Source organism: Lacerta agilis, chromosome 3 (genome assembly GCF_009819535.1).
Source record: "Lacerta agilis isolate rLacAgi1 chromosome 3, rLacAgi1.pri, whole genome shotgun sequence".
NCBI classification, from domain to species: Eukaryota; Metazoa; Chordata; class Lepidosauria; order Squamata; family Lacertidae; genus Lacerta; species Lacerta agilis.
The window spans coordinates 60,143,578-60,169,371 of NC_046314.1; the positions used below are offsets into that span (position 1 = coordinate 60,143,578).

Sequence of the window (25,794 nt, forward strand, 5' to 3'; positions counted from 1 at the left end):
AAACTTCTACAGGGAATTCTTCGTTATGACTTTTTAAACTCATAAATTTCATATATATATATATAAAATCTCTCTCTCTCTCTCTCTCTCTCTCTCACACACACACAGAAAACGAAAGTATGCAGCACCTTAACTTGTAGCATGTGTACCCAGAAATAAACCCTGCTGGGCTTACTACCTTGTCTAAGTCTGCAATCCTAAGAATACTTATCTGGAACTGGAACTTTTCATGGAACTCAGTGGGATTTGTTCCCAAGTAAACAGGCATAATGTTGTGAATGTGAATGTTTCGGACAGAGGTTATCAATGTGGATGCATGTGGAAAATCTATTTAAAATACATGAAATCTATTTAACTAACATCCTGTATTTTCTACAATCAAGGGGAAATCCCATATTTTGCATATAATCATTTAAGCTGGGGTGGTCACACTGACCCCTGGTCTTGGCAGCCCCAGAACTTTTGGCAACACAGTATCCCAGAGGGTGACCTATGCAAACAGTCAGTAAGAAGAAAACTAATTAGTACAGGCCAGGGAGGGGGTCATGAAATTTTTTGGCATCATGGTACCCCAGAGGAGCAGTCAAAAACTTTTTTTGTTAACCCTCAAGTCAAACGAACTAAGAATTAATACTCATAAAAACAACAATAAACAACACAAGAAGCATTTTGTATTGCTCTAACCATCAGTCATCAATTACTATACTGAGACTCCACTGTATAATAATTGCTTTAATTATGTGTCTTTTTTTACAAAGTACAGTAAACTTATCTGCGCTATTTACCACTTGTGCCTTTAAAACCACAATTCTGAGACGGATTGCTGACCTTATTTGATTTTCCATGCCTTAACACTTGCTTAACTTTAATATAAGACTCTGATTAATGTTCTCCACTCTGGATGTTTTATATTCCTTGCTTGTATAGTAACTTGCCAGAGGTATTTTATGCACAGAAAATTATCTATGGTGGGGAGAAAGAGACCTTATGCAGTATTTCCTGTAGTTTTAGATAAGCAGAAATAATGGCATAGCACCCGTTTGTGTTTGTATCAGCACAGGTTATCAGCCTGATGGACAGAGCAGCGTAATACTGTCATGCCAATTGTACTAGTTTCAAATAAGGTTAAACACCTCTGCCATTTTCCTGACATGTGACCTTGGGCAATTCACTGGACATGCTACCTTTCCATACTGTTTCTTGATTTATTACTGTCATCAAGAGTTTTTGAAGTGTTCAAGAGAGGGGTTGCTACTTAAAATACTGAGAGCCACAGATGTCTCAAGCAAAAGCCTTTGGGCCTTACTTGAATACAGTTCAGCAGTAATTAAGGGATTTTTTTTAATCACCTGCAAAGTAAATAATCTCAAAATGATTCTTTTTATGGGCCAAACTTTAAATTTAGGGCCTCTCTGAGTGGTCAGAAAAAGCATCTCCCAAACTCATTGTGTCCTGTGTGTGGTATTCCTACAAGCCTAATCCATTATACTAAGTGCAATTATTGCCACAAACTGGAGTGCGCATCACAGACAACACTTGTAAGATTTGCCATCTAATATGGAATTTACAGAAAAAGCGAAGTTCAGCCCACAAGTCACCTTGAAGTAAAGAGGGACCATGGCTGAAATGAGTTACATTGCAGACTAAAAAAACAACAACCATGCTATACAATGTAATTTGTCATTGTCGTCCCCTTTCCTACAAATAGACAGCAAAGCATGGGAGAAATCTGAGGACCAATCCAAAAATTGGCACGCTCAACTGTACCCATGCACAACCTGGAAACTTCAAGTCAGTTGTACATCATCTGGCAGACAGTGTTCAACCTAAGAATACATCCATAGCTTTAAGCCAAATGTACAGCCTTTCTTGAATGAGGCACTTGCATACTTGCTCTAAGTGTTATCTTTAGCATGAGATGTAACTCTCACACCTTCTTTCTGTCTTCTAGCCCCTGTTGTATCTTCTGCTTGTTCAATTATCAATTCTGAGCTTCTCCATGTGTAGCTCTGCTTCTGATTTAAGTTTTTTTTAATGCAGTGTACATAGAACAAAGTGCATGCACACAGGAGCTTGAACAATATGCAGTCATCTTCCCAGTATCTGCACTACCATGGTGTCTTTCTATAAGCCAACAGACAAACAATTTAAAAAATATTTACAGGGAGTATAAAAGGTAGTCATTGGTTTGCATAAGCAAGTTGGAAGGAAGGTAACAGAGAAAGCTGGACTTGGTAGCATCTCCAAATCCCACACACATGGTGTAGGGCACTGATGGCCAAACTTTGTCCTCCAGCTGTTTTGGGACTACAATTCCCATCATCGCTTACCACTGGTCCTGTTAGCTAGGGATGATGGGAGTTGTAGTCCCAAAACAGCAGGAGGGCCAAGTTTGGCCATCACTGGCATAAGGGGTGTATGTCCTCTTTACAATCTATGTACATAACTCAGAATTTAAAATAAAAGATAAGAAAGGGACTTGAAAAGAAAGGGATTTGAAAGTTAGCTTATTTTGCAAAACTCAGGGGGAATTCCCAGAATAGTTATGACCAGTAGCTGAAACATTATTTATAAAAAGGGCTCAGAGTAGCACTTTTTCCAAATCCTATAGGTTAGATTATGAGAAAGATTATGATATGCCCAAAGTCATGCAATGAATTTCAGAGACAAGTGGGGATTTGAACATGAGTTTCAAGCTGTTGCCCCGTACTGGCTCCTATCTGACATCTGAATAATCTGTAAGGGTAACCCTTTAATCCACAATTACAAAATCAGCTCCACTGTTTTTAGTTGGTGAAAAAGGAGTGCAAGATTGATGTCTAGTGATCTTTCCTGTATAGATAAAAATATAGCATTTGTGATCCTATGTTCTAATTCAGTTTATACTATAGTTGAATATTTTGTGTTTCTACATGGATAGGAGTCACATTCTATGCAAGTACCATGTCAAGAAAATTAGGCTTAGAATAATAGAAATGTAGAGTTGGAAGAAATCCTGAGGGTCCTCTAGTCCAACCCCCATCAATGCAGGAATCTCAACATGTGGTTCCCCATCCAATCTGAAACCATACTGGGCTCTGCTTAGGTTTGCAAATGTGGCAGCAGTTTTATTGCTGCACCACAGGGATGGTTTGTCAACTCTTTTAAAACCAGCTTGATCTGAAGACATGGACAGGGGTAATGCTATGAAAAGCACCACTGGGTGATTTCTCCAGATTGCACTCTTATTAAAGTGACAGGAACTGGACAGCTGTTGTTTCTGGATTATCTGACAATCCTACATTAAATGGTTTGATGTATTTTGTTCAATTGCTACGTGTGTATTATTGTATCATATATCCATCCATGTTTGTACGTATACACAAAAGCTGTTTTATTTTCAATTTAATGTATGATCTCAGGTACAATAAAACTTTTTATGCATAACAATATGGTGTGAGTGAACATATTAAATAAAATCCATTCCTGTGCTGCATATTCCAGTGAAAACAAGAATGAGAATGTCAAAATCCATCCTGATTTCTGCACATGGTTGAAAAAGTTGCATGAAAAGTAGCATGTGTGCTTTCACAGAGGCACAGTCGCCCTGCCCCTATCTTGCAAAATCAAACAACCCAAAACCACAGGAGTTTAATGGTGTGAAAAGAAAAGATAAGAAGTGCTTTAGAAGCAGTTTCTTCTTCTTTTTTCTTCTTCTTCTTTTCTTTTTTGCTCTGTAGTGCTGCCATTTTTCTCCTAGCAGAGCTTCTGCCAGAAAAAGGTGTATGATGGGCAGGTTTTCAGTAGGTAAAAAGTTTATCATTCCTGCATAGAAAAACTACACCAGCTGAATTGCCGCCAGTTACCCAGATGCTAAAAGCACAGGTGTTCCATCAGAAAAAGGTGGTCAACTCTGACAACATGCTCCACTCTTGGGTAGCATTTCTCATTGTTACCCTCCCACCTGCTGCAATCCCACTGCATTGCAGCAGTCTCCTCATCTTCACTCCCCTACCCTTATTATTATCTAACATTTGTAATAAAGTGTCCAACATGTGCTGAGTGCTGTACATATATTAAAAGATAAGTCAGTCCCTGCCCCCAGGCTACCACTCTAATATGGTACAAAAGGAAAAAGAAGGGAAGAAGAAAGAGGAAAACAGGCATTGGAGCAGCTGCTTCTTTACTAGCCAATACTTGGGCCCAGGTTGGTCTATCCCATGCCTTGATGTTCTTCCTGGGAGTCCTGAGTGAGCATTAGCACTATTTCTCCCTTGTGCATCAGTTAGCAATCCAAACAACTGATGGGTAGGAGGAAGGGGTGCCCATTAGCTCACATGGCTTAAAAAGGCCAGCAAAATTAAGAACAACAGAAGCTCTTGGTTCATCTAGCTCAGTATTGTCTACACACCGACTGGCAGTGGCTCTCTGGGATTTCAGGCATGAGTCTCTCTCAGCCCTATCTGGAGATTGAACCTGGGACCAAAATTTTGCTTGCAAGGCAGACACTGTGCCACTGGATTATGGCTATGATCCAAATCTGATCCACCAAGTTCCCCACTTATGCAGGTAGTTAAAGGGGAAAGTTTATTGGATAAAGTTTCCTTTAGATGAGCGCACATTCAGAGACTTATGGTACTTTGGAAACATTTATGTACAAAATACATAGAGAAAGCATAAATGGAGGCAAAGAAAGACATTTCCAAGGCAGCAATGTGCAACCCTACATTACATCCTGAGAAGGAGGCAGTAACACACCCACAGCCCGGTGCTTCATGTGCACACCTTTGAGAGAAATAGTTTTTTTTTCAAATGTGCTTTAAAGGCATAGTGTGTGCGCGCGCATTAAGCAAATGTGCTTGTTGGAATGGGTTTAGCAATTTACAGTCGTGGTGTTGGGATTCAGTCGTGCCTTCGGCAGAAATTTCAGGCAGTATTTCAATAAGTAAACTGCTGAGAAGACATCTGGGCATTAAGCGATACTGTATATTACTTCATAGTTACAGCTTTCCCCACTGCTGTATCTCAAGGATAGGGAAAATACTGTGCCTGTTACTTTCTGTCAGCCTGTCATGAACTTTAACGTGCCCTGGAGCCTCTCCCGTAACATTTCAGCATAAGGTGTTTTCCAAGATGAGAACGCGAAGGCGAACCTCGCAGTTACCCCTATATTGTGTCTTTAAAACAATCAGGTATAAAAAAATATGTCAGGGAGAGAAATTAAGCCGTCCCCCCACCCTTCACCCTCTGAGGACATTGAACGTAATCATTCAAAGCGCTGCAACAAAAAAGCAGCGCAAATGCCTCTTTAGACTTTGACGCTCCTTTTTCCGTCTCTCGACCCCGCAAATGGTGACTCCCGTCCAGAGCCAAAGGGAAACCGGAAGTTTTTTTCAGAAGCTCCTATCGAAGCTCCTTTGCTTTGCTGCAGCTCGCCCGCTCACGAGATGTCGCTGCCGCGCCACGCCGCGAGTCTCGCGTTGTTCCGTCCCAGTCCGCATGCGCGAAGCGGACCTTGTGTCGCCGCGCCGGAAGCGGAACTGACTGGGCTTTACAAAGGTTGATTAGTAGTAACAGCGGCGGCGGCGGCGCTGGTGGTTTTCGCTAGCGAGCTACCTGCTTTTGGGTTGACTCCGTAGCACTATGGCGGCCTCGGGCCTCCCGCCGCTCCCCCCGCAGTTCAAGCCCATCCAGCACTTCCTGAGAACCGCGCAGGAGCTCGACAAGCGGGAGCCTGTGGTGGCCTATTATTGTAAGTGGAGGGGCGTCAAACGGCCCTGTGGGGCCCCGCCCACTTCGAATTTCGCAGCCTCTGCGGGAGGGGCCTTGGGGGAGTCACCCCCCGCCTCCGCCTTGTCACGTTGCAACCACCCCGCCCATCCTGCCGTCTAAATGCGCGTGCTGATGGGCGACCTGCTGTCACGGGGTGGGTGGGTGGCCGCTGGGGGGAGGGGGGTTGCACCGGGACTTCCTGAGTGAAGAAGCTTCTGGTTCAAGTTCCACCCACAATTCACAGCCCCAGACAAACCTCCAGGGTGCCAGCTGCAGTAAACAAGCTATAGCTTAGGGCCCCACTTTCTTGGGGGCTCCCCAAAAAATTATTTCATGTTATAGCAAGTTTCTAAAGACTAGATTATGAGTCTTCGTAAATTGTGTTTCTAAAGGAACTTTTGTTATTGCTAAATGCCAGTGTGTTTGCATTATTATGTTTGTTTTGAATAAAAAATCATTTTAAGTTAGAGCTTAATAATTATTTAACTATTAATATACTTCTTAATTGTATTTCATTTCAACAATTGCTTTGATAAAATACATATTTTGTTATGTGCAAATGGCTTTAAATACCTATTAGGCCCATAAATTACCATATAGCATATATTCAACACTAAAAACAGCAACAATTTGTTGTTGACAAAGGACAGCTGGATATATAAAGGGCCCCATTACCTTCAGTAGCTTAGGGCCTCATCAAACCTAAACCCGGCCCTGGATGGGAATCAACAGTTGTCTTTCTTCCTCTCCTCCCTTTCAGGGCTGATGCAGACATCATTGGGGACACACACGCTTTGAACACTTAAAGAGCCATACAAGTGTTAAAACGCAAAGTGGTTGTGTGCTTCTCATTGTGTGTTTGTGAGTACAGTCATACCTTGGTTGTCAAACTTAATTCATTCTGGGAGTCCAGCCGTTTGAAAACCAAGGTGCGGCTTCCGATTGACTGCAGGAGCTTTATTCACTCAGGCCTTTTGTAACTAAGCTGTACCTTTATGGTAGTGCTCAAAAAGGACTTCTCCTTTTTACTGTGTCATTAGATAACAATAGTAGAGTTTTTGTGTGGTACACTGGGTTTTAATTGTTTTGTGTATATTTTGTCTTAAGTCACTTTGAGATTTTGTATAAAGCAACTAGCAAATTTAATAAATAATAATAATTAACAGAAGTATCTCAAATTGGGGCCGGAAGCAAACTACTGGTAGCAACCATTCTAGATCTTTTTAAAACTGCTTTAATGTGCATCTAAGCAGTGGTTCCTCTCTGTATCCTTGCCACTGCATTCTGCACCAGTTTCCAATCCAGACATGTCTTCATGGGCAGCCCCATGTGGAGTGCATGGGCTACATGAGTACATGAAGCAGGAAGTTATCTGTTGTTTTTGCTGTTTAGTCATTTAGTCATGTCCGACTCTTCCTGACCCCATGGACCAGAGCACGCCAGGCACTCCTGTCTTCCACTGCCTCCTGCAGTTTGGTCAGACTCATGTTGGTAGCTTTGAGAACACTGTCCAACCATCTCATCCTCTGTCGTCCCCTTCTCCTTGTGCCCTCCATCTTTCCCAAAGGGTCTTTTCCAGGGAGTCTTTTCTTCTCATGAGGTGGCCAAAGTATTGGAGCCTCAGTTTCAGGATCTGTCCTTCCAGTGAGCACCCAGGGCTGATTTCCTTCAGAATGGATAGGTTTGATCTTTTTGCAGTCCATGGGACTCTCAAGAGTCTCCTCCAGCACCATAATTCAAAAGCATCAATTCTTCATTGATCAGCCTTCTTTATGGTCCAGCTCTCACTTCCATACACCACTACTGGGAAAACCATAGTTTTAACTATACGGACCTTTGTTGCAAGGTGATGTCTCTGCTTTTTAAGATGCCATCTAGGTTTGTCATTGCTTTTCTCCCAAGAAGCAGGCGTCTTTTAATTTCGTGACTGCTGTCACCATCTGCAGTGATCATGGAACCCAAGAAGGTAAAATCTCTCACTGCCTCCATTTCTTCCCCTTCTAAGTTATCTAGGGTGTGAATAACTGTGGCCAGGCTTTCCTTGTCCAGGAACAGCCACAGCTGGAGCTGGAACCACCTATACCTCCAGTGACAGTACTGGAGTCAGGAGCACCCCCAAACTACACTAGATGAACCCAGGGAACTGGGATGTCCTTTAGATCCCAGCCTTTACACAAATGTTTACTTTCTGGGCTTTTTCTTTGAAGATGTGAGTTTCCGAGGCTTTGTTTGATAGTGCTACAATCTGCATACTATCTTGGAGCCAAGATACTAAAAACTTCCTTTGTTTTTTGATAGTTGGTTGATTCTATTTTCAACATCAATCCCCTCCCACTCACCCCATTTGCTCAACTGGAAAAATACGTTTGAGTGCCTTAGAATTTAGCAGCTCCTTTAACAGGTGTATGTTAGCATATATGTTATTTTTTTCCAAAATTGAGTACACCAGTACAATCTTACATTGTTGTAATACATTTCATGCTCTTAAAATAGTAAATTAAGCTTTGCTTTGAGAAGAAAGCAAGTATTGCATATGCATTTTATTTTTTTACCGGGTGGGGGGAACTTGCCTGGGAAAAAATGAGTTATTCTTTTCATTACTTCAAATTTTCTGGAAACTACATTTCTATCCCTGCCCAGCATTTCAGTACATTTTCTAAGATCAGCACATTCTTCATATTTCCAAAACAAAAACAAACAAACAAAATTCCTTCCAGTAGCACCTTAGAGACCAACTAAGTTTGTTCTTGGTATGAGCTTTCGTGTGCATGCACACTTCTTCATATTTCCACCTCTTTGGTATGTTGATAGACATATACCGCAACTTTGTTTTGAGTGGCTGCTCCAGAACTGTAGAACTTGGTTCCATTGCATACTTAACTATAGTTACACTGTTCTTCAAACTATATTTATAGTGGAATTCTTTATGTGTCTCCTTTGAAGTCGAGTTTGACAAGGATCACTCACTTAAGTAGGTATGGGGTTGCAGTAGCTATAATGGTTAGGGCTGTATGGGAAAGGAGGTGGTATTATGCTATGGTACTCATTGTGTTCAATGGTATATGCTTTCCACTTTTTAATAGATTGAGAGTTCACTGTGTTAGGAAAATTTTCTAAAGCAAATTTTGTTCAGAACACTACATAATAGAAGAAAAATGAGCTGGTCAGAGAAGGTGGAAATGTAAAAATACAATTTTCATGCTAATCCGTTATACCCCTGTGACTTGATTAAGTGCTGTGCAGATTGATTTTTAGAGCTACTGAATTGATAACAATATATTTCCATTGTTTTATACTCAGGTCACAATTCATATGATTAATTACTGTTGTTCAGAACTAGTGAAGTGGCTATCAGAAGATGAGCAAATAGAGAAAAGAGTGCTTTTACCCTGAAACCAGTTGTGCAAGTTTTTGCTGCTAGAGAAGTGGGACTGAACTGGAGAACCAAGCAGCCTGAGTGGTGGTTGCTGGGTGGAGGCAATTACAGCCGAGGTTTGCCTTTTTCATAGCTGCCACCCACCGAATCGACATTTTCATTGAGCAGCAACCCGAAGATCTTTTTCCTGCTTAGCTACTGCCAGTTTAGACTCCATTAGTCTGTGGCCACATTCACACTATACGCTTAAAGCATTTTGATAGCACTGTAGTTTTGTTAAGGGTGCAGAGAGTTGCTAGGAGACCCCTGTTTCCTCACAGAGCTATATTTCTCAGAATGGTTTAATGATCAGTCCCTCTTCACAGGGAACTATGGGAATTGTAGCTTTGTGATAAGTGTTTTCTGGAAAATCTTCAGTCAGGGCAATTTGCACTGGAAAATGTACATTTTGACTTTGGAAAACATTATAATGTCTTAGATAGTGATCTAGTTTAGGATGCTTATTTTACTTTTATTTAGTAAACATAGCTGTACTCCCTGACACTGGCAAGCTTGCCTTACGTTATATTTGTAATTAGCATCCATTCATTGTTGCTTAATGTAAGTGCTGCAAGAGCAGACCTTCCGATTTTCCTAGTGACTGTGTATCATTTTTCAGATAATGAGCCATTACTGTCAGTAGTTGTGGTTTGCCCTGTGCATTCTCTTGGGTTCAGCATGGAGAATAGAAGTTGTAGGTATGATGGAGAGCTGAAGATGGTTGCTTTTTGAAGTATAGTTAAATTCTGTCCGCTTTATCAATTAGTATAGAAGACTTGCAAAACTTTGTTTATAGTAGCACATATACCGGTAACTCATTTTTTTTCAATTGTGTTGTAAAACAAGCTGCTGTATTCAGAGAACAGCATGTTCTTAGTTCTGTAGTTCATAGTTCGCAAACTGCATATGCAAGTTATTTGATGCAGTTTCAAACACTACCCTGTCCCTCAACAACATAGAATTAATTGGGGACAGGGCAGACATTGGCAGACTGGTACCTACAGTCATAGAATGGTGGGACATGAAGTGAATTCCAGTTTCTCTCGGAGATCATTGTGCCACCTTCCTTGCACTGCCTGTGAAAGGACAATTTGATCTCTTTGTGCTACATTTGCTCCACACTCTTTCAGTATATATTTATAGAGATGTGCAGGTCACCCAGAATAAGTGGTGGTGAACTTCAGCCCTTGAATTAATTGCCAGGGAGATTTAAAAAATTGTTGTTTAGTGCTTAATTAGATAAAGTAACAGGATATAGAGAAAACCCATTGTGCACAGAAAGTGCTTATGTTCACATTTTGGGTGGGGGTGCTCATTGTTTGGGCGCCACCCGATCCCCATCCCTCAAGAATGGAGGGGGACAGATCCGGGAGAAACAAATGAAACCCCCTGTGAGTTTCAATGTACCCTCTGTCCTGAAGACATTATGTTTTGTTTCCTAACCCCTGGAACTGACTCCAGTGTTGTAGAGTGTAGATGTAGAAAGAGGTCTGAAGTTACTGCATAACTTGTATTAGATGTTTTGGAAAGGGACATCTAGAAGAGAGATCATCAGGAGGAGCTGTCATTTTTGGCAATGTTTTTTGTGCAATGTAGTTCACCCTAAAAGTCAGTGTGGACTTCATAAGTTGATGACTTCAGGTTTTAAGTTACAGTGACTTATGAAAATGTTTCTCTGCACCACCACCCCAGCAGGGCAGAAAATGCTCCAGGAACAAGTGTGCATCAGATTTGTTTCTTTATTCATTACTTATGTTTATTCTCTAGAATAATATTTGCTCATTTGGGAAATAAACTGTTTTAAGAACTTGTCAGCCAACTGTTAAAAGATAAAATCTACCCAGATTGTTGTGAGTTTTCTCAGACTTGCTTTTAGTGTTCAGTGTGTGTAAACTGTTTAGTAGCAGTTGGAACAGCTTTCCACACGTAGGCAGTATCAGCACATTACTAAAGCAGCACATAGATCTTGAGATCTTAGTTCTTAAAAATCAAATTTTATGACATTGGCCAAACCTAGATTGCTTGCTAGGATCATGACTGCTGTGCCACTTGTTCCAAAGCACTCCCAATATGAGGATTTCAATGAAGGGTATGTTTCGGAAGCTGCAAATAGTTGTCAAAGAGAATCTGTGGCTAACACGTACTAATGTTAATAAATTCATTAAAAAAATATTGCCCTGACAAAACAATGGTTTGACAATGATTGTTGTATAACATTTCTTTTTAACCCGCTGGTCACTAATGCAGAGCATTCTAGTTAAGATGTTTAATCTTGCCACTTCAGTGTTTGAGTAGCAAATTGAGATATATATTGTTTGCTTTGGGGCACAGTGTTTTGTTTTGTTTTTTTTGAACATGCGCTTGCCAAGTGTTCATGTCTCTCGCAATATTGGAACACAGTCAAATGAAACACAGTTGAATGACTAGATTGACAAACATTCTGTAACCTTTGTTTTAACATTAAATGAAGCCAAGAATGGTCTGAGAGCAAGCAAGCACATGCTGGCTATAAGATTATTATTATTATTATTATTATTATTATTATTATTATTATTATTATTATTATTATTTCCTAAGTAATAAGCATGTGTATTTTAAAGCTTTCTTCAATTTTCAGTGTTTTGATTTTGTACAGTACTTTGTTTTGTATGCAAACACTTCTTAATTGTTGGGTTTTTTTCGAAACAAAAAACAAAATCATGTTTTGTAACCATTACTTTAAAAACTATTGTTTTGGAGTGTTTAAAAGGAATGGCTTGGGAGCAAGTACATTAAAGGTAACCCTCGCCTGCTCCCAAATGAACCCCTCTTGACTTCAAGATCACATCAAAGAAGCTGCTCTAAGTCCAAACCCCACCCCAGCAGCTGAAGTAAGGCAGTGATGAGAGACAAGGCCCTTTCAATTTACGGCATGCCTTAGGAATTCACTTAACCTGGTGCCATCTTTATTTTCTTTTGAGAGCCAGGTGACAGTCATATTTACTAAGGCTTTATTGTCTAATGCTGGAATTTTAAACTACTCTCTGTGATTTATTATATCTTTTTATGAGTTTGTGACTTCTCTAAACTGCTCTGAGAACTACAGCTGAAGAGTGGTTAATGGATAACTTAAGTAGAAATAAAAAACTGATTTCTTAAAATTGTTTAAAATTTAATGTTAAGTTTTATATCTGTAGTGGATTTCTCACAGCCCCTCCTCCTCCTCTCGGCTATTATCTGCCTCAGAGCCCCGTAGAGCTATTAGCTAGGCGGGGGAAGGTCTGTGGAGACCCCAAAAAGCATAACCAAATACGTACAGGTACGCTGCCACCACTCCCTTGCTGTGAAGCCGATAGAGGTGTCAGGGAGTCACACCTCCACCTTAATTACACAGGCTTCACACCTTGGCCCACTTTACGGTGTAGCCAAAGGATACTCAAGAACCTGGTAGGGTCCGAATGGTCAGACGCTGGACTCAGCTTCACTATTAACCAAAGGCAAAACAAGGCAACAGAACTAAAGTTCAAAAGTTTATTTAAAAGCAAAGAAGTTAAAACAAGGTTACACGTTTCTTAGAAAAGAGTACAAACAGAAAATAAGAACGTTGTAAAATATAACTAACTAAACATACTCACACAAGGCTTGGTTAAAGTAACAGACAGTTGTTCTCGGCTATCCAGCACGAACACAGAGTGAGTTTTCCCGGGGCAGCTAACCGCTTGCCCCCAGCTGAGAGTTACAGCCTCCTGGTCAAAACCAGCCACCGGTCTCTGACAATTAGCATCTCTAAACGCGGGATTAATATACATAATAATCCCCCGTGGTATCCCGATAATTATCCAACCCGATTTAAGCTTGAATACACATCCTCCAATCCCTAAGGACCTCAGGCATAATTCACAAGTGTCAGGTAGTTAACGCAGCTGTATGCATGTTATTTAACAGCGGCTCCGGGTGTCTGTATACTCCCCAATTTTCCCAGCCTCGCTGCTTTTCTCTAATGGTCACTGCTTGATCCTCAACTCTCCCTCCCAGCTGGGCAAGGACACCACTTAGCGTAAATCTTGGTTTGGCTAGATAGCCCCTTAAGAAGGGTAAGAGGGGAAAGTTTATCTTTAAAGGGAGCGCCAGGCACGGCAAGCAGGCTCACATTCTCAAGATGCCACTTTTATTATACTTAGCAACCTCTAATTCACCTCGGAGAGGCCCACTCGCACTACACCCTCCCGTCTAAGATGAAATTTGGGGTGAAGTCCCGAAATTTCAGCACTATTTACACAATGAGGTAGATCTGGCCAAGCTGTGAGTGACAAGCACCCTTAAGTTTAGCAGCATCACTCTACAGCTTGATACATACGAGAAAGAGCATCAGCAACAATATTTTTCTTCCCAGGAAGATGGGTCACAGTAAATTGGTAGTCTTGCAGTGTCAGACTCCATCTCAACAGTTTTTGATTTGTATTTTTCACCCTCTCTAACCAACACAGAGGTGAATGATCAGTTTGGACCTCAAAGACATTTCCCCACAAATATGGGCGCAATTTTGTCAAAGCCCACACCAAAGCAAGGCATTCCTTCTCAATAACTGCCAGATTGCGTTCTCGAGGAAGCAGCTTTTTGCTCAAATAAACCACTGGGCGCCACTCCCCCGCTTCATCCTGCTGAATTAAAACAGCCCCCAATCCTGTCTGACTGGCATCAGTCTGAACCACGAAGGGGCGACTTTGGTCTGGAGCAAGCATCACACGAGAGCTCACTAGGGCTCGCTTTAGCAACTGGAAAGCCTGTTGACACTTATCAGTCCAATTCACCTTAAGGGGTAAGGACTTTTTACACAAATCAGTCAGAGGACTGGCCAGTGTGGAAAAATGGACAATAAACCTTTTATAGTAATTAACCACACCAATGAAACTCTGCACGTCCTTCTTGGTCTGAGGGCGAGGCCACTCTTGCACACTCTGGATCTTAGCTTCTAAAGCCTTGATGTTTCCAGAGCCAGCTTTGAAACCCAAGTATACAACCTCCCCCTGAGCAAACTGGCACTTAGCAAGCTTGACCGTCAGGTTGGCTTCCGTTAGTCTGGACAAGACTTTCTGTACATGCTCCAAGTGCTCCTGCCAAGAATTGGAATAAATGGCAAGATCATCCAAATAAGCACAACAGTACTCACTCATATCATGAATTAATGAGTTAATTAACCTTTGGAAACAGGCAGGTGCGTTTCGGAGTCCAAACGGGAGAACTTTGAATTGAAACAGCCCCACATGAGTGGTAAAAGCTGACTTTTCAGCCGCTTCAGGGGTCAGAGGGATCTGCCAGTATCCTTTGGTCAAATCCAACACAGAAATGAACTTGGCCCCTCCCAGTTTCTCAATTAAGGTATCAACCCTGGGCAGGGGAAAAACATCTGGGGTAGTCACCAAGTTTAACCTCCTATAATCTGCACAAAAGCGAATTCCGCCCCCGGCCTTGGGCACCAAAACTATAGGAGACGACCACGCACTCTTACTAGGCTCTATGACATCTAGTTCTAACATTTCTTTCAACTCCGCCTCCACACTGCGGGCATGCGCCTCACTGACCCTATAGGGACGAGAGGCAATAGGAGCAGCATCCCCTGTATTAAAGTGGTGCTGCGCCAAATGGGTTCGACCAGGCTTGGTGCTAAAAGTATTCTCAAAAGGCTTGAGGGCCTCATACAGCTCCTCAGCTTGCCGTTCTGACAGTCCCGGCAACCGTAAAACATCTGAAATAGCACCAGCCTGCTTGTATTCTTCCAAAAGATCCATAGGTGCAGAAGGGGTATCCCCTAAACCCCCTGAAATGGCTAGGACAGGGACCCCGGGCTCAAAGTACCGTTTTAAGGAATTAGCATGGTACTCCTTTGGGCGCTCGTGCAACTCAGAACAATCCACCAAATAGCGCACAGTACTTAGCTTAGCTGTAACCACCCCTGGTCCACTCCATTTAACATCCAGTTTATGTGGGCGACCGGGTTTCAGGATCAGGACTTTGTCTCCCACCTCAAAATCCTTTTGTACTGCTTTCACATCATAATCCCTTTTCTGGGTCACACGTGCCCCTTCTAAATTCTCTTTGGCAAGTTCCCAGATCTCAGACAGAGTTTTTCTCAAGTTTACAAAATATTCTGACACAGAGGGTAACTTAATGCCTTCTTCTCCTTCGGTCCCCTCCCACTCGCTCCTGAGCATGGACAGAGGAGAATTCAAAAGTCTCCCAAAAACCACTTGGTTTGGGGCAAACCCCAGGCTTCTCTGGTAAGAGTCATTATATGCAGCTACTACAAAGGGCAAGTTCTGATCCCAATGGGGACCATGAGCCAAGGCATATTTCCGTAACATCTGGCCCAGGGTTCGTTGTACCCGTTCCACCGCCCCATTTCCTTGGTGTTGAAAAGCCACTGCAGGGTGATGGGAAATCTTAGCAACCTGCAAAACCTTTTGGGTCAGTCCTGCCATAAAATTCGTACCCAGGTCTGAAACAATGACTCTAGGCATACCCAGAGTGCAAAAAGCCTGCATCAAAGCTTTCACTAAACTTTGGGCGGAGGTATTAGGTAGAGGCACCGCCCACAAATAACGAGAAGCATAATCCAAAACAGAACAGATGTACATCTTCCCGCCTTTAGCTTTCGGCAAAGGCCCCAATAAATCAATTCCCCACTTTTCAAACACATGGGCCTCCAAAGGGACACTCTGCAAGGAGTTAGGTCTAACATCTCGAGCATTCCCCACCCTTTGACACACATCACAAGACCTTACATAATTTTTTACACTTTTATGAACATCAGGCCAATAGAAATAACGAGAGACACGTTCAAGAGTCCCCTTTACCCCAAAATGTCCAGCTAAAGCATCAGAATGAGCTAGAGTTAAGACTTTCTCACGCATGGACATAGGGACTACTAATTGCAAAACACAGTCCTGGTCTGCACTCCTCTTCGGCCAGAACTGTCGATATAACAGATCTTTCTGATACGAAAACCCCACACGTTTCTCCCCTCGAGAGGGTTTCTTTGCTGCCTCCCGACAATCTTGCAAGGAAGGATCAGATTGCTGCTCAGCTGCAAACACTTGTAGATTTTCCAGCACGGCAGGAGTCCCAAACTCAGTCACTGCGGCCTGGCTGGGTGGAAAGGGCGGCCCCCCTTCCTCCTGAGGGCTCTCAGCCAGCTGCTGACAAGAATGGCTCTGTTCCTCCCCCTCTGGCATTTCAGCTAGTTGAATCTCCGTCTTTGGGGTACACTCTGATAAAGTTTGCAGATAGGCTTTGTACCCAAGATCATTCCCAATCAAAGCCGCTGTCTTACATTCCCCAGGATCATGCAGGATTACGAAATGATCCCCCTCATATCCTTGGTAAGACACTGGCACAATCGCAGTAGGACGGTAGATAGCGTCCACCCCATATGGGGACACTTTCAAAGGCTTTGGCTGGATCTGCTGTGGCAGAACCAAGTTCTTTGCCACGCTGGTGATATCAGCTCCAGAGTCACGAAATGAGTTAACTGTAATGCGATTAATTCTAATGGGTGCAGAATACTCCATATTCGCCCAATCTATGTGTGGTGCCACAGCCACATTTGTCCCAGTCCCAACAGGTCCCACACTAGGAGCAGAGGCAACAGACATAATACTTCTAGGAGCCACAGCAGGCGGCTTCAAACCCTGCTCCCTCCCGTCCAGGTCGGTGGTCTCCCTTGCCATCTGGGCTTGGATTTCTGCATCCCAGTCTTCCTCAGGGGGTTGGATCATACGGACCGCCGGAGTAGATGAAGCTACGGGGCCCCGCTTTTCTTTCAAAAATGGACAAAATGCCTTGACGTGCCCCCCGCGCCGGCAATAGAAGCAGAGTCCCGAGGCAGGGGTGATTTTAGCCTTGTCGCCTCCCCCCGACACAGAGTCCTTAGGCACCACTCCAGGTTTTTCCTCCCACTCTCTGGGTTGAAAAGCAGCCTTCCCCACCGACCCTAAATTAGCAGATCGGCCTCCGGCCGGCTGGCTTTTATTGCCCAAATTAGTCCTGTTCAAGCGGAACGATTCTGCATACTTCGCAGCCTGCTCATAAGTAGTTGGATTTTGGTCTGCCACTAAGCTAGCCAGTTCTGCAGGCAGATAGCGCATAAATTGTTCCAAAATCATAGTTTGTCTTAACTTCGCAAAGGTATCCACTTCTGCAGCTGACAACCAAAAATCAAACTGCTGCGCAACTTTTGCTGCAACAAGAGGAAAGTTCTCTGCGGACGCTGACTTGTCCACCTTTCGAAAGGCGCGTCTATAGCACTCCGGCTGGCGGCCATAACGTTGAAGCACAAGCTCTTTATAAAGGCGATAATTTAAGAATTGTTGCGCTGGCATCTGGCCCAACAAATCAGCCAGCTCTGCTGTGACTAAAGATCGCAAAACAGTCATATACAGACGCTCAGGCACACCCACTTCTTTGCAAGTCAGTTCGAACAGTGTTAAAAAACTTAACACATCATTGGGTGGCTTGTAAGTAGGAAAGAGCTTCAAATTAATGTCTTGCAACGCCACCTCGCCTGGTGATCGTCTTGGGGCAACCCGGGGACGCTCTCCCTGGCTGTATTCTCGAGGAGGGGGGTAATACGCCCTACGTCCCTCCGGACGCTCTGCCTGTTCTTCCCAGTAGTCCTGCAGGTTCCTTGGGCGTGGCAGATAGACTTCCCCCTGCTCAGTCCATTGAGGCAGCCCCCTGGGTCCCCTCTGTCCATCCGGCGAATATGCTCTCCCAGGGCTACCCTCTCGATAAACAGGGTGCCCCATCTCCTCTTCCCGCTGGGCAGTGGCTCTGCGAGCCTCTCTATAGTCCCCCACATCCGTGGTCTGCCCTTTAAACTGTGGTCTCAAACCCTGATAGTCACTCACGTCTTTGGCACGGCCCCTGGGCTGATGTCCCGGCTCGCGGTAATCATCCACATCCCTGGCACGGCCCTCCTTGAAGCATCTCGGCAGCTCCTGCTGAATCCGCTCCCCCACGCTAGCTGGTCCAGCTGCAGCAGGGTGACGCTGACGCGCTCTCTGGACGTCCATAAGGCTGCCTGAACCCCAGCCTCGACCTGGCACACACACTGTCTGCTTAGGGCGTACTGTCGGCTCGGAAGTTGTGGAATATCTTCCCTCTAAGTGCACCTTGGCTGCACGAACCTCTTCCTCCCAACAAGTTTGGAATTGCTGCTGCACCTCTTCCCCGGCTTCTGCTAGAGGCCCTCCGGAACGGTGAGCTTCCTCCCCCTCCGAGTCGTCATCTGAGAACAACGGAGCCTCCGCTCCCTTTGAAGTTGGTCTCTTTGGTAACTCTGTCCCATAAGGCGGGGGACTGAGACTTTCTCTCGACCCCCATCGGTCCAGAGTCTGCAAAGTCTCGGTCGGGTCTGACACTCCTGCCATCCCTAACTTACTAATCCAATTAGAAAACGTTTGTACTCTTCACAAGAAATACGTGCCTACACAATTAGTGTTTCTTAGTTTGCCTTTGATCAGCGAAGTCGAAATCCCACCGCTTGCCAACATGTAGTGGATTTCTCACAGCCCCTCCTCCTCCTCTCGGCTATTATCTGCCTCAGAGCCCCGTAGAGCTATTAGCTAGGCGGGGGAAGGTCTGTGGAGACCCCAAAAAGCATAACCAAATACGTACAGGTACGCTGCCACCACTCCCTTGCTGTGAAGCCGATAGAGGTGTCAGGGAGTCACACCTCCACCTTAATTACACAGGCTTCACACCTTGGCCCACTTTACGGTGTAGCCAAAGGATACTCAAGAACCTGGTAGGGTCCGAATGGTCAGACGCTGGACTCAGCTTCACTATTAACCAAAGGCAAAACAAGGCAACAGAACTAAAGTTCAAAAGTTTATTTAAAAGCAAAGAAGTTAAAACAAGGTTACACGTTTCTTAGAAAAGAGTACAAACAGAAAATAAGAACGTTGTAAAATATAACTAACTAAACATACTCACACAAGGCTTGGTTAAAGTAACAGACAGTTGTTCTCGGCTATCCAGCACGAACACAGAGTGAGTTTTCCCGGGGCAGCTAACCGCTTGCCCCCAGCTGAGAGTTACAGCCTCCTGGTCAAAACCAGCCACCGGTCTCTGACAATTAGCATCTCTAAACGCGGGATTAATATACATAATAATCCCCCGTGGTATCCCGATAATTATCCAACCCGATTTAAGCTTGAATACACATCCTCCAATCCCTAAGGACCTCAGGCATAATTCACAAGTGTCAGGTAGTTAACGCAGCTGTATGCATGTTATTTAACAGCGGCTCCGGGTGTCTGTATACTCCCCAATTTTCCCAGCCTCGCTGCTTTTCTCTAATGGTCACTGCTTGATCCTCAACTCTCCCTCCCAGCTGGGCAAGGACACCACTTAGCGTAAATCTTGGTTTGGCTAGATAGCCCCTTAAGAAGGGTAAGAGGGGAAAGTTTATCTTTAAAGGGAGCGCCAGGCACGGCAAGCAGGCTCACATTCTCAAGATGCCACTTTTATTATACTTAGCAACCTCTAATTCACCTCGGAGAGGCCCACTCGCACTACAATATCCATTATATTGGTACTGTGTTCTACTCAGGCTAATTTTTATACATTGGAGTCCAGAGCAGCTACTTTTTCTATTGTATTTATTATTATTAATACTATTACTAATTTATTGCTCCTAGGAAACGTGGCTGAATGCAAGAGTTTGTCTTTAAGTTGCCCAAACATATTTTTTTAGAAAAACATGCTGGTTTGACACCAGTCTTCCTGATACTATTTCTTAAATACAAAGTAGGTTTTGTAAAGTATTTTAAAGTTGAAACACCCGTGGTTTCAGCTTATATTTTCTGAGGCACTGAGTATATTCATCATCCCTGGGCATAATTTCATTTCTTTACATCATCCCTGAGCATAATTTCATTTCTTGTTCAAAATTATGCCAGCTGAAACTGTCACTCCAGTCATTTTCCACTATCTTGAAGAGTTTCTTCATCAGCAGCTGAACAAAGTTGAGTAGTGGTGGCACTACAGGTAGTAGTACCAGTATGGAGCATGCTTCAGTCACCTGCTTTTGGCCACTTTGGAGTGCTCTGAATTGAGAAGAGAGGGTAAGAAATGCTCCTTGAGAAAGCTAGGCAGCTCAGTATACTGCACAGTGTTGCCTGCTCTCTTTTTGTCCTACTCTCACTGACTGCTTCACTTGCTCACCCCCTCAGTTTCTTTTTTCACTCAGGATGTTTCAGCTAACCTTCCAGAAGTAGGGCATTCCATAAATTTGGATCATCTACTGAGAATATGGCTGGGATACAAATAGCTTCATTAGATATGCTCTAGGATTTGGGCATTTCCACTGGGGTTATTATTTGTTCCTTGAGCAGCAGGCTGTCACACAAACTGTTTTGGAAGATCCTTCTAGCTTCAGAAGTTTGCGACATGACACACAACGGATGGGTTCAGAAGAGCTTTTGTGTTGAGAAATACATGCTGAAAGCCCAAGGGGAAGCAAAACTAGTTGCACAGTCGTTTGGATTCAGGTCCCTCTTTTGCTTTTTAATCACACTTAGATACAGGTGATAGTATTTATTTATTAGTTACATTCATTAAGATTTATTTTTTACAGGCCGTTTGTATGCTATGCAGACAGGTATGAAGATTGATAGTAAAAACCCAGAGTGTCGCAAATTTTTATGCAAGCTCATGGATCAACTTGAAGCTGTAAGTAGTACTGTTGCTGTATTGTTAATTTTTGGCACTTGTATATAAAGAAGATTTCACGGAGAATAATTTGACCATAATGCTGATGAATGTTCCTCAGAACACACTTAACAAATGCAGTGCACAACTAATCAGGGCTAATATAGCATTGTATGTTGATAGCATTATTTACTGCAGTAAGGTTTAAATTTGACTGCTGCATATCTCACATAGCTCCTGTATTGTTACATTCTGGTTCATTTTCGATTATCCTACAAACCATAGTTTGGAGTATTGATGCTTCAATACTACAAGAAATTCTCATTGAAACCAGTGAGACTTGATTCAGAGTAACACTGGTTAGTATAGGGCTATGGGAGTGTGTGCTGCCTCCTCTGCATCCTTGATAAACAAGGGAAGAGGCAAGGGGATGAATATGAAGTACATGAGGCCATGACATGTTCCCAATCCTTAATTCAAAGAAACAGAATGTGATCTAAACCGCCCACTGTGTGCTGCCAGTTTATAGATGCCTGGCCTCTAAATTTTGTTCCTGTACTACTTGCAAAATAGACTGCCCTCCCAATGTTTTCTGTACACTCTTGGCAGCTCAGGAAATATAAGAGTAGTCTAATATCCTTGGTTTTTGTTTTGTAAGACGAAACTAAGGTTTCTTTAAATGCCAACAGTAAGTCTATTCAGGAGCCCTAAATCCACCTGTTGTAACTGTAACAGTGTTATTTACTTTGCTGATTTTATTAGGAAACCTGAAGCTTCTTGTACTCTGTAACATCTTTGAAATGAGGTCTTTGAATCGCATTGCACTGCTTGACTAAGCATTACCGTAAATCTTCAGGTCACTAGAGCAGTTAGGTTGAATCAGGGACTCTCATTTCATTAGCTCTTTATTCATATTAAATGTTGCAATCTGAATTACAGGAGGCAACTATTGAGTCCTATTGACCTTCCCTGCCTGTGACACAGGTTATGAGTTATATAGTGTTGACTCTTTATACAAAGTTTTATTAAGTGTGGGTTAGGGAGGCAAAAGTGTTGTAGAACTTTTAGAAATCTGAACTGTGGCAGCTTAGCCACAGTCTGACTCTGTGGCACAGTATGTTGTTGTTTAAAAATCCTGAATGTGTTTTGCTTTTTTTTTAAAGGTTCCTAGTTTTCATGGTTATGGATTAAATAAAGTTTTAAAACATTAGGCAATAAAAAACCAGAGTGAGGATAAATGGTGATGACTGGTACTTGGTGACTGCATGGTGCCTATTCTTTACAAGCACTGCTTCCTTTGTAGCATGTGTTTCATTCCTTAGTTTGCAATGTATATTCAGTTGTTAAAAATATATTTCCCAACACTCCACATGCCTCCCACCGAATAGACTGCACAAATATAAATACTTGCTTAATGCTTTGAGGAGATCTCCCACATGTGTTACACGTCACCACTAAGTTTCTGCCAATAACACTTGATAATGTTGATCTACATGGTTAGCAACTCTTAAAAGAGTTGCAGTAAGTACCAGAAGTCTCTTCTTGGTGGCACCCCCATGTCAGGAGTAACTTGTTAAGATAGTGGCAGAAATATAGCCAGATCAAATGGGGGATGAGGGGTTATTGTAACTTTTTGTGCCTTTATCTTGTATTTTTATCTTGTGAACTGCCCTGATATCTTCAGATGAAGGGTGGTATATGAATTTTAATAAATAAATAAATAAAATGAGATGGCAAGGGGCTCAGCTATAAGAGCAATGAGTGAGAAATCATAAAAAGGCAACAAGTTTAATGGTTCTCACTGAGCTAGGAGACCCGCCTATGTGTTGTATGCAGGTCAAGGATCAAATTGTAGAATGCTTTTCCAAGGAAAAAAGAATGGTTTTCTATAAACAGAAAACTAGCATGTCAAGGAATCATCTAGGCTAGAACTCTTTAACACCTTCCTTTCTTTGTGGAGGGATTTTTCTGTATGGAAGAACATTCAGAAATGCAAGTTCTTACCTACTCTCTGAAGTGGCGTAGCCAATTTACCAATTTACTGGATACTAAATCAAGGACTAATGGGAAATCTCTATATTGGCACCCTCCACAGCACAAGGAAGCATAGGGAGCATGCAAACATATGATTAACTTGTATTAGGTGTTTAGAGAAGAGAATTAGTCTTATTTTCTCATTGAAGACATACAGTAGCATGAATGAATCAGAGTGCTTGCAGCTGTGTTGGTGCCTTCAGGCTATACCTTTGAGAATTAAGAATCTAGAATATGTCCTTGCAGTTTCATTTCTCTGGCCTAGTAAATAACCAAACATATCTTTACATTTTCTCAGACAAAGAAGCAGTTGGGTGATAATGAAGCTATTACTCAGGAAATAGTTGGCTGTGCCCATGTGGAGAATTATGCACTGAAAATGTTTCTTTATGCAGATAATGAAGACCGAGCTGGGCAATTTCACAAGTAAGTAGAAGAAAAGAGGCAATGTATACTGTAACACCTATATGAAATAAATATACAATTCAAGCAAAGTAACCTTGCAGTTAAATATAAACAATTGACCAGCCTATGCTCGTTTATTTATATGATGCAGAAGATAGATCTGTTGGTCTGAATGATCAAGGTTTCAGAAAGAGGTTGTAAGCATTGGGGAGTGGGGTGGCCATCTGTTGTCCCCTGTGGTAAAGTAATGCCTTCTTTCACATGCATATATCTAAAAAAGATTCATTTTTTTTGTTTTTAATCTTATTGAGAATCTCAAATTGTTTTCCCCCCAGAAATATGATTAAGTCTTTTTATACCGCAAGTCTTCTAATAGATGTCCTGACTGTGTTTGGAGAACTAACAGATGAGGTAAGTTACACGGTTAAGCAGTTTATGTCATTAATTGCATGAAACAGAGAAACAGATTTTTGTTTCTAGTCCAGCTAAACTTAGTCGTGACTAAATCTCATTCAGAGCAATGGGACTTCAGTTAGCTGTGACTAACTTGTTCCATTTGCTTCTGTTGCACATAGTCACAAATTACCGTATTTTTCGCTCCATAGGACGCACCGGACCATAGGGTGCACCTCATTTTTAGAGGAGGAAACAAGAAATTTTTTTTCTGGTTTTCCTCCTCTAAAAGCCCTGGTTTTGTTGTTGTTGGTTTTTTTGAGGATCAGCTAAAAGTTTTGCAGCTGTTTTTGCAAAGGCAAAAGGCCTTTTTTAAGGATCAGCTAAAGGTTTTGCAGCTTTTTTGCAAAGGGGAAAGCCCTGTGGGTTTTTTTTAGGATCAGCTAAAGGTTTTGCAGCTTTTTTTGCAAAGGGAAAAGCCCTGGGTTTTTTTTTAGGATCAGCTAAAAGTTTTGCAGCTGTTTTTGCAAAGGCAAAAGGCCTTTTTTAGGATCAGCTAAAGGTTTTGCAGCTTTTTTGCAAAAGGGAAAGCCCTGTTTTGTTTTGGTTTTGGTTTTTTTTGAGGATCAGCTAAAGGTTTTGCAGCTTTTTTTGCAAAGGGGGGAAAGCAAAGCTCCCGTTGCTTGGTCCCAGCTCCTGCCCACCTAGCAGTTCAAAAGCACGTCAAAGTGCAAGTAGATAAATAGGGACCGCTCCAGCGGGAAGGTAAACGGCGTTTCCGTGCGCTGCTCTGGTTCGCCAGAAGCAGCTTTGTCATGCTGGCCACATGACCCAGAAGCTGTCTGCGGACAAACGCCGGCTCCCTCGGCCTATAGAGCGAGATGAGCGCCGCAACCCCAGAGTCGGACACGACTGGACCTGATGGTCAGGGGTCCCTTTACCTTTTTACTTAAGGTAAAAGGCTGTTTAGTTGATGAAAGGGCCTAGAGATCCAGGAAAAACATGGCAGCTAAGTAGATTGTATGTTAAGAATGGCAGATGTTTCAGATCATGCTCTAGGCAAGTGTTTTTTTAAACAAAACAAAATATTTTTTTAGCCACACTTTTGCTGGAAGATCTCATTGATTGTAAAGGAGGGTTTGGAGGCTTGCATGCAACTTGTGCCTGTTAAGCAACCTATCCCTGGTTTTAAATAACTGGGGTAAATATAATTTGAGCAACTTCTCAAGGCAGATTTCTTATTTAAACAAAGGCTCTTTATTTTGGCTGAACAGGATTAGAGTTAAGTATGCCTAATAAAAGGGGGGAAATGGAAACCATCATAAAGACTACTTTAAAATAAAGATGTGTGCCAGCTCCTTAGTTAATTTCTCTTGCTTACACATGTTCACCAGGAGGTTTAGTCCGAGGCATGCTGGAACAGATAAATTCTAAACAAGATGTTCCATTTTCTGGCATGTCCTTCGGAAAATAAATTTGAAGGAATTGTGCAAAATGGTCAAAATTAAGAGGCCCGGATGGAAAAATATGTCAGAAATGTTGAAAGCCTTGTGCAGAAGTATAAAATCCATAAAGTTGGTGTAGGCGAATTTCAAAGCTAGTCAAAAGGGTTCTGGAATGAATATAAAATTAGTGAAACCCATGTTAAAATAATTCACATCCCAGATGCAAGATACATGAACTTGCTGTAATTTATGAAAAAGGCCTGCAGCTCTGAGATTGAAGAGCTTTTTGTGTGTGTGTGAAAATCCTAACATATCTTGACAAAAACCAGAGTCAGAAATCAAAGTGGTTAGCATAAGTACATTGTAATAATTTCCTGCTAGAAAATGTTTTGGTGATAGAATACTGCCTGTTCCAGATAATGTATAGTACATGCTTGTAAAATAGTTAAATCATAACTTTATTTTGCACATTCAGAAAATACGTATCAGTAAACTAGTCTCTTCGTTCAATGCCTCTCTGAGGTTAGAGGGATGATTCCCATTGAGATTCAAAGTCATGACCTTCCCTCCTCAGCAGCTTCAAATGTTCCAAGGAGCAAATAACCCAGCATCCGTAAGAACTACACTGCATTCCTGTTATTGTGACTGTTTCCTGTTAAG

At 42.5% G+C, this 25,794-nt stretch overlaps 1 protein-coding gene across 1 annotated transcript in view; it reads left to right on the forward strand.

Moving 5' to 3' along the window:
• The first annotated feature begins 5,558 nt into the window (after positions 1 to 5,558).
• Positions 5,559 to 25,794, forward strand: part of VTA1 (vesicle trafficking 1) — a 33,475-nt gene continuing 13,239 nt past the window's right edge. Inside the window, exons 1-4 of the mRNA XM_033143905.1 lie at positions 5,559 to 5,731; positions 20,784 to 20,878; positions 23,190 to 23,317; positions 23,632 to 23,707. Coding sequence (XP_032999796.1) covers positions 5,623 to 5,731; positions 20,784 to 20,878; positions 23,190 to 23,317; positions 23,632 to 23,707 — 408 coding nt within the window. The 5' untranslated portion in view covers positions 5,559 to 5,622. The remainder of the gene's footprint in view (positions 5,732 to 20,783; positions 20,879 to 23,189; positions 23,318 to 23,631; positions 23,708 to 25,794) is intronic.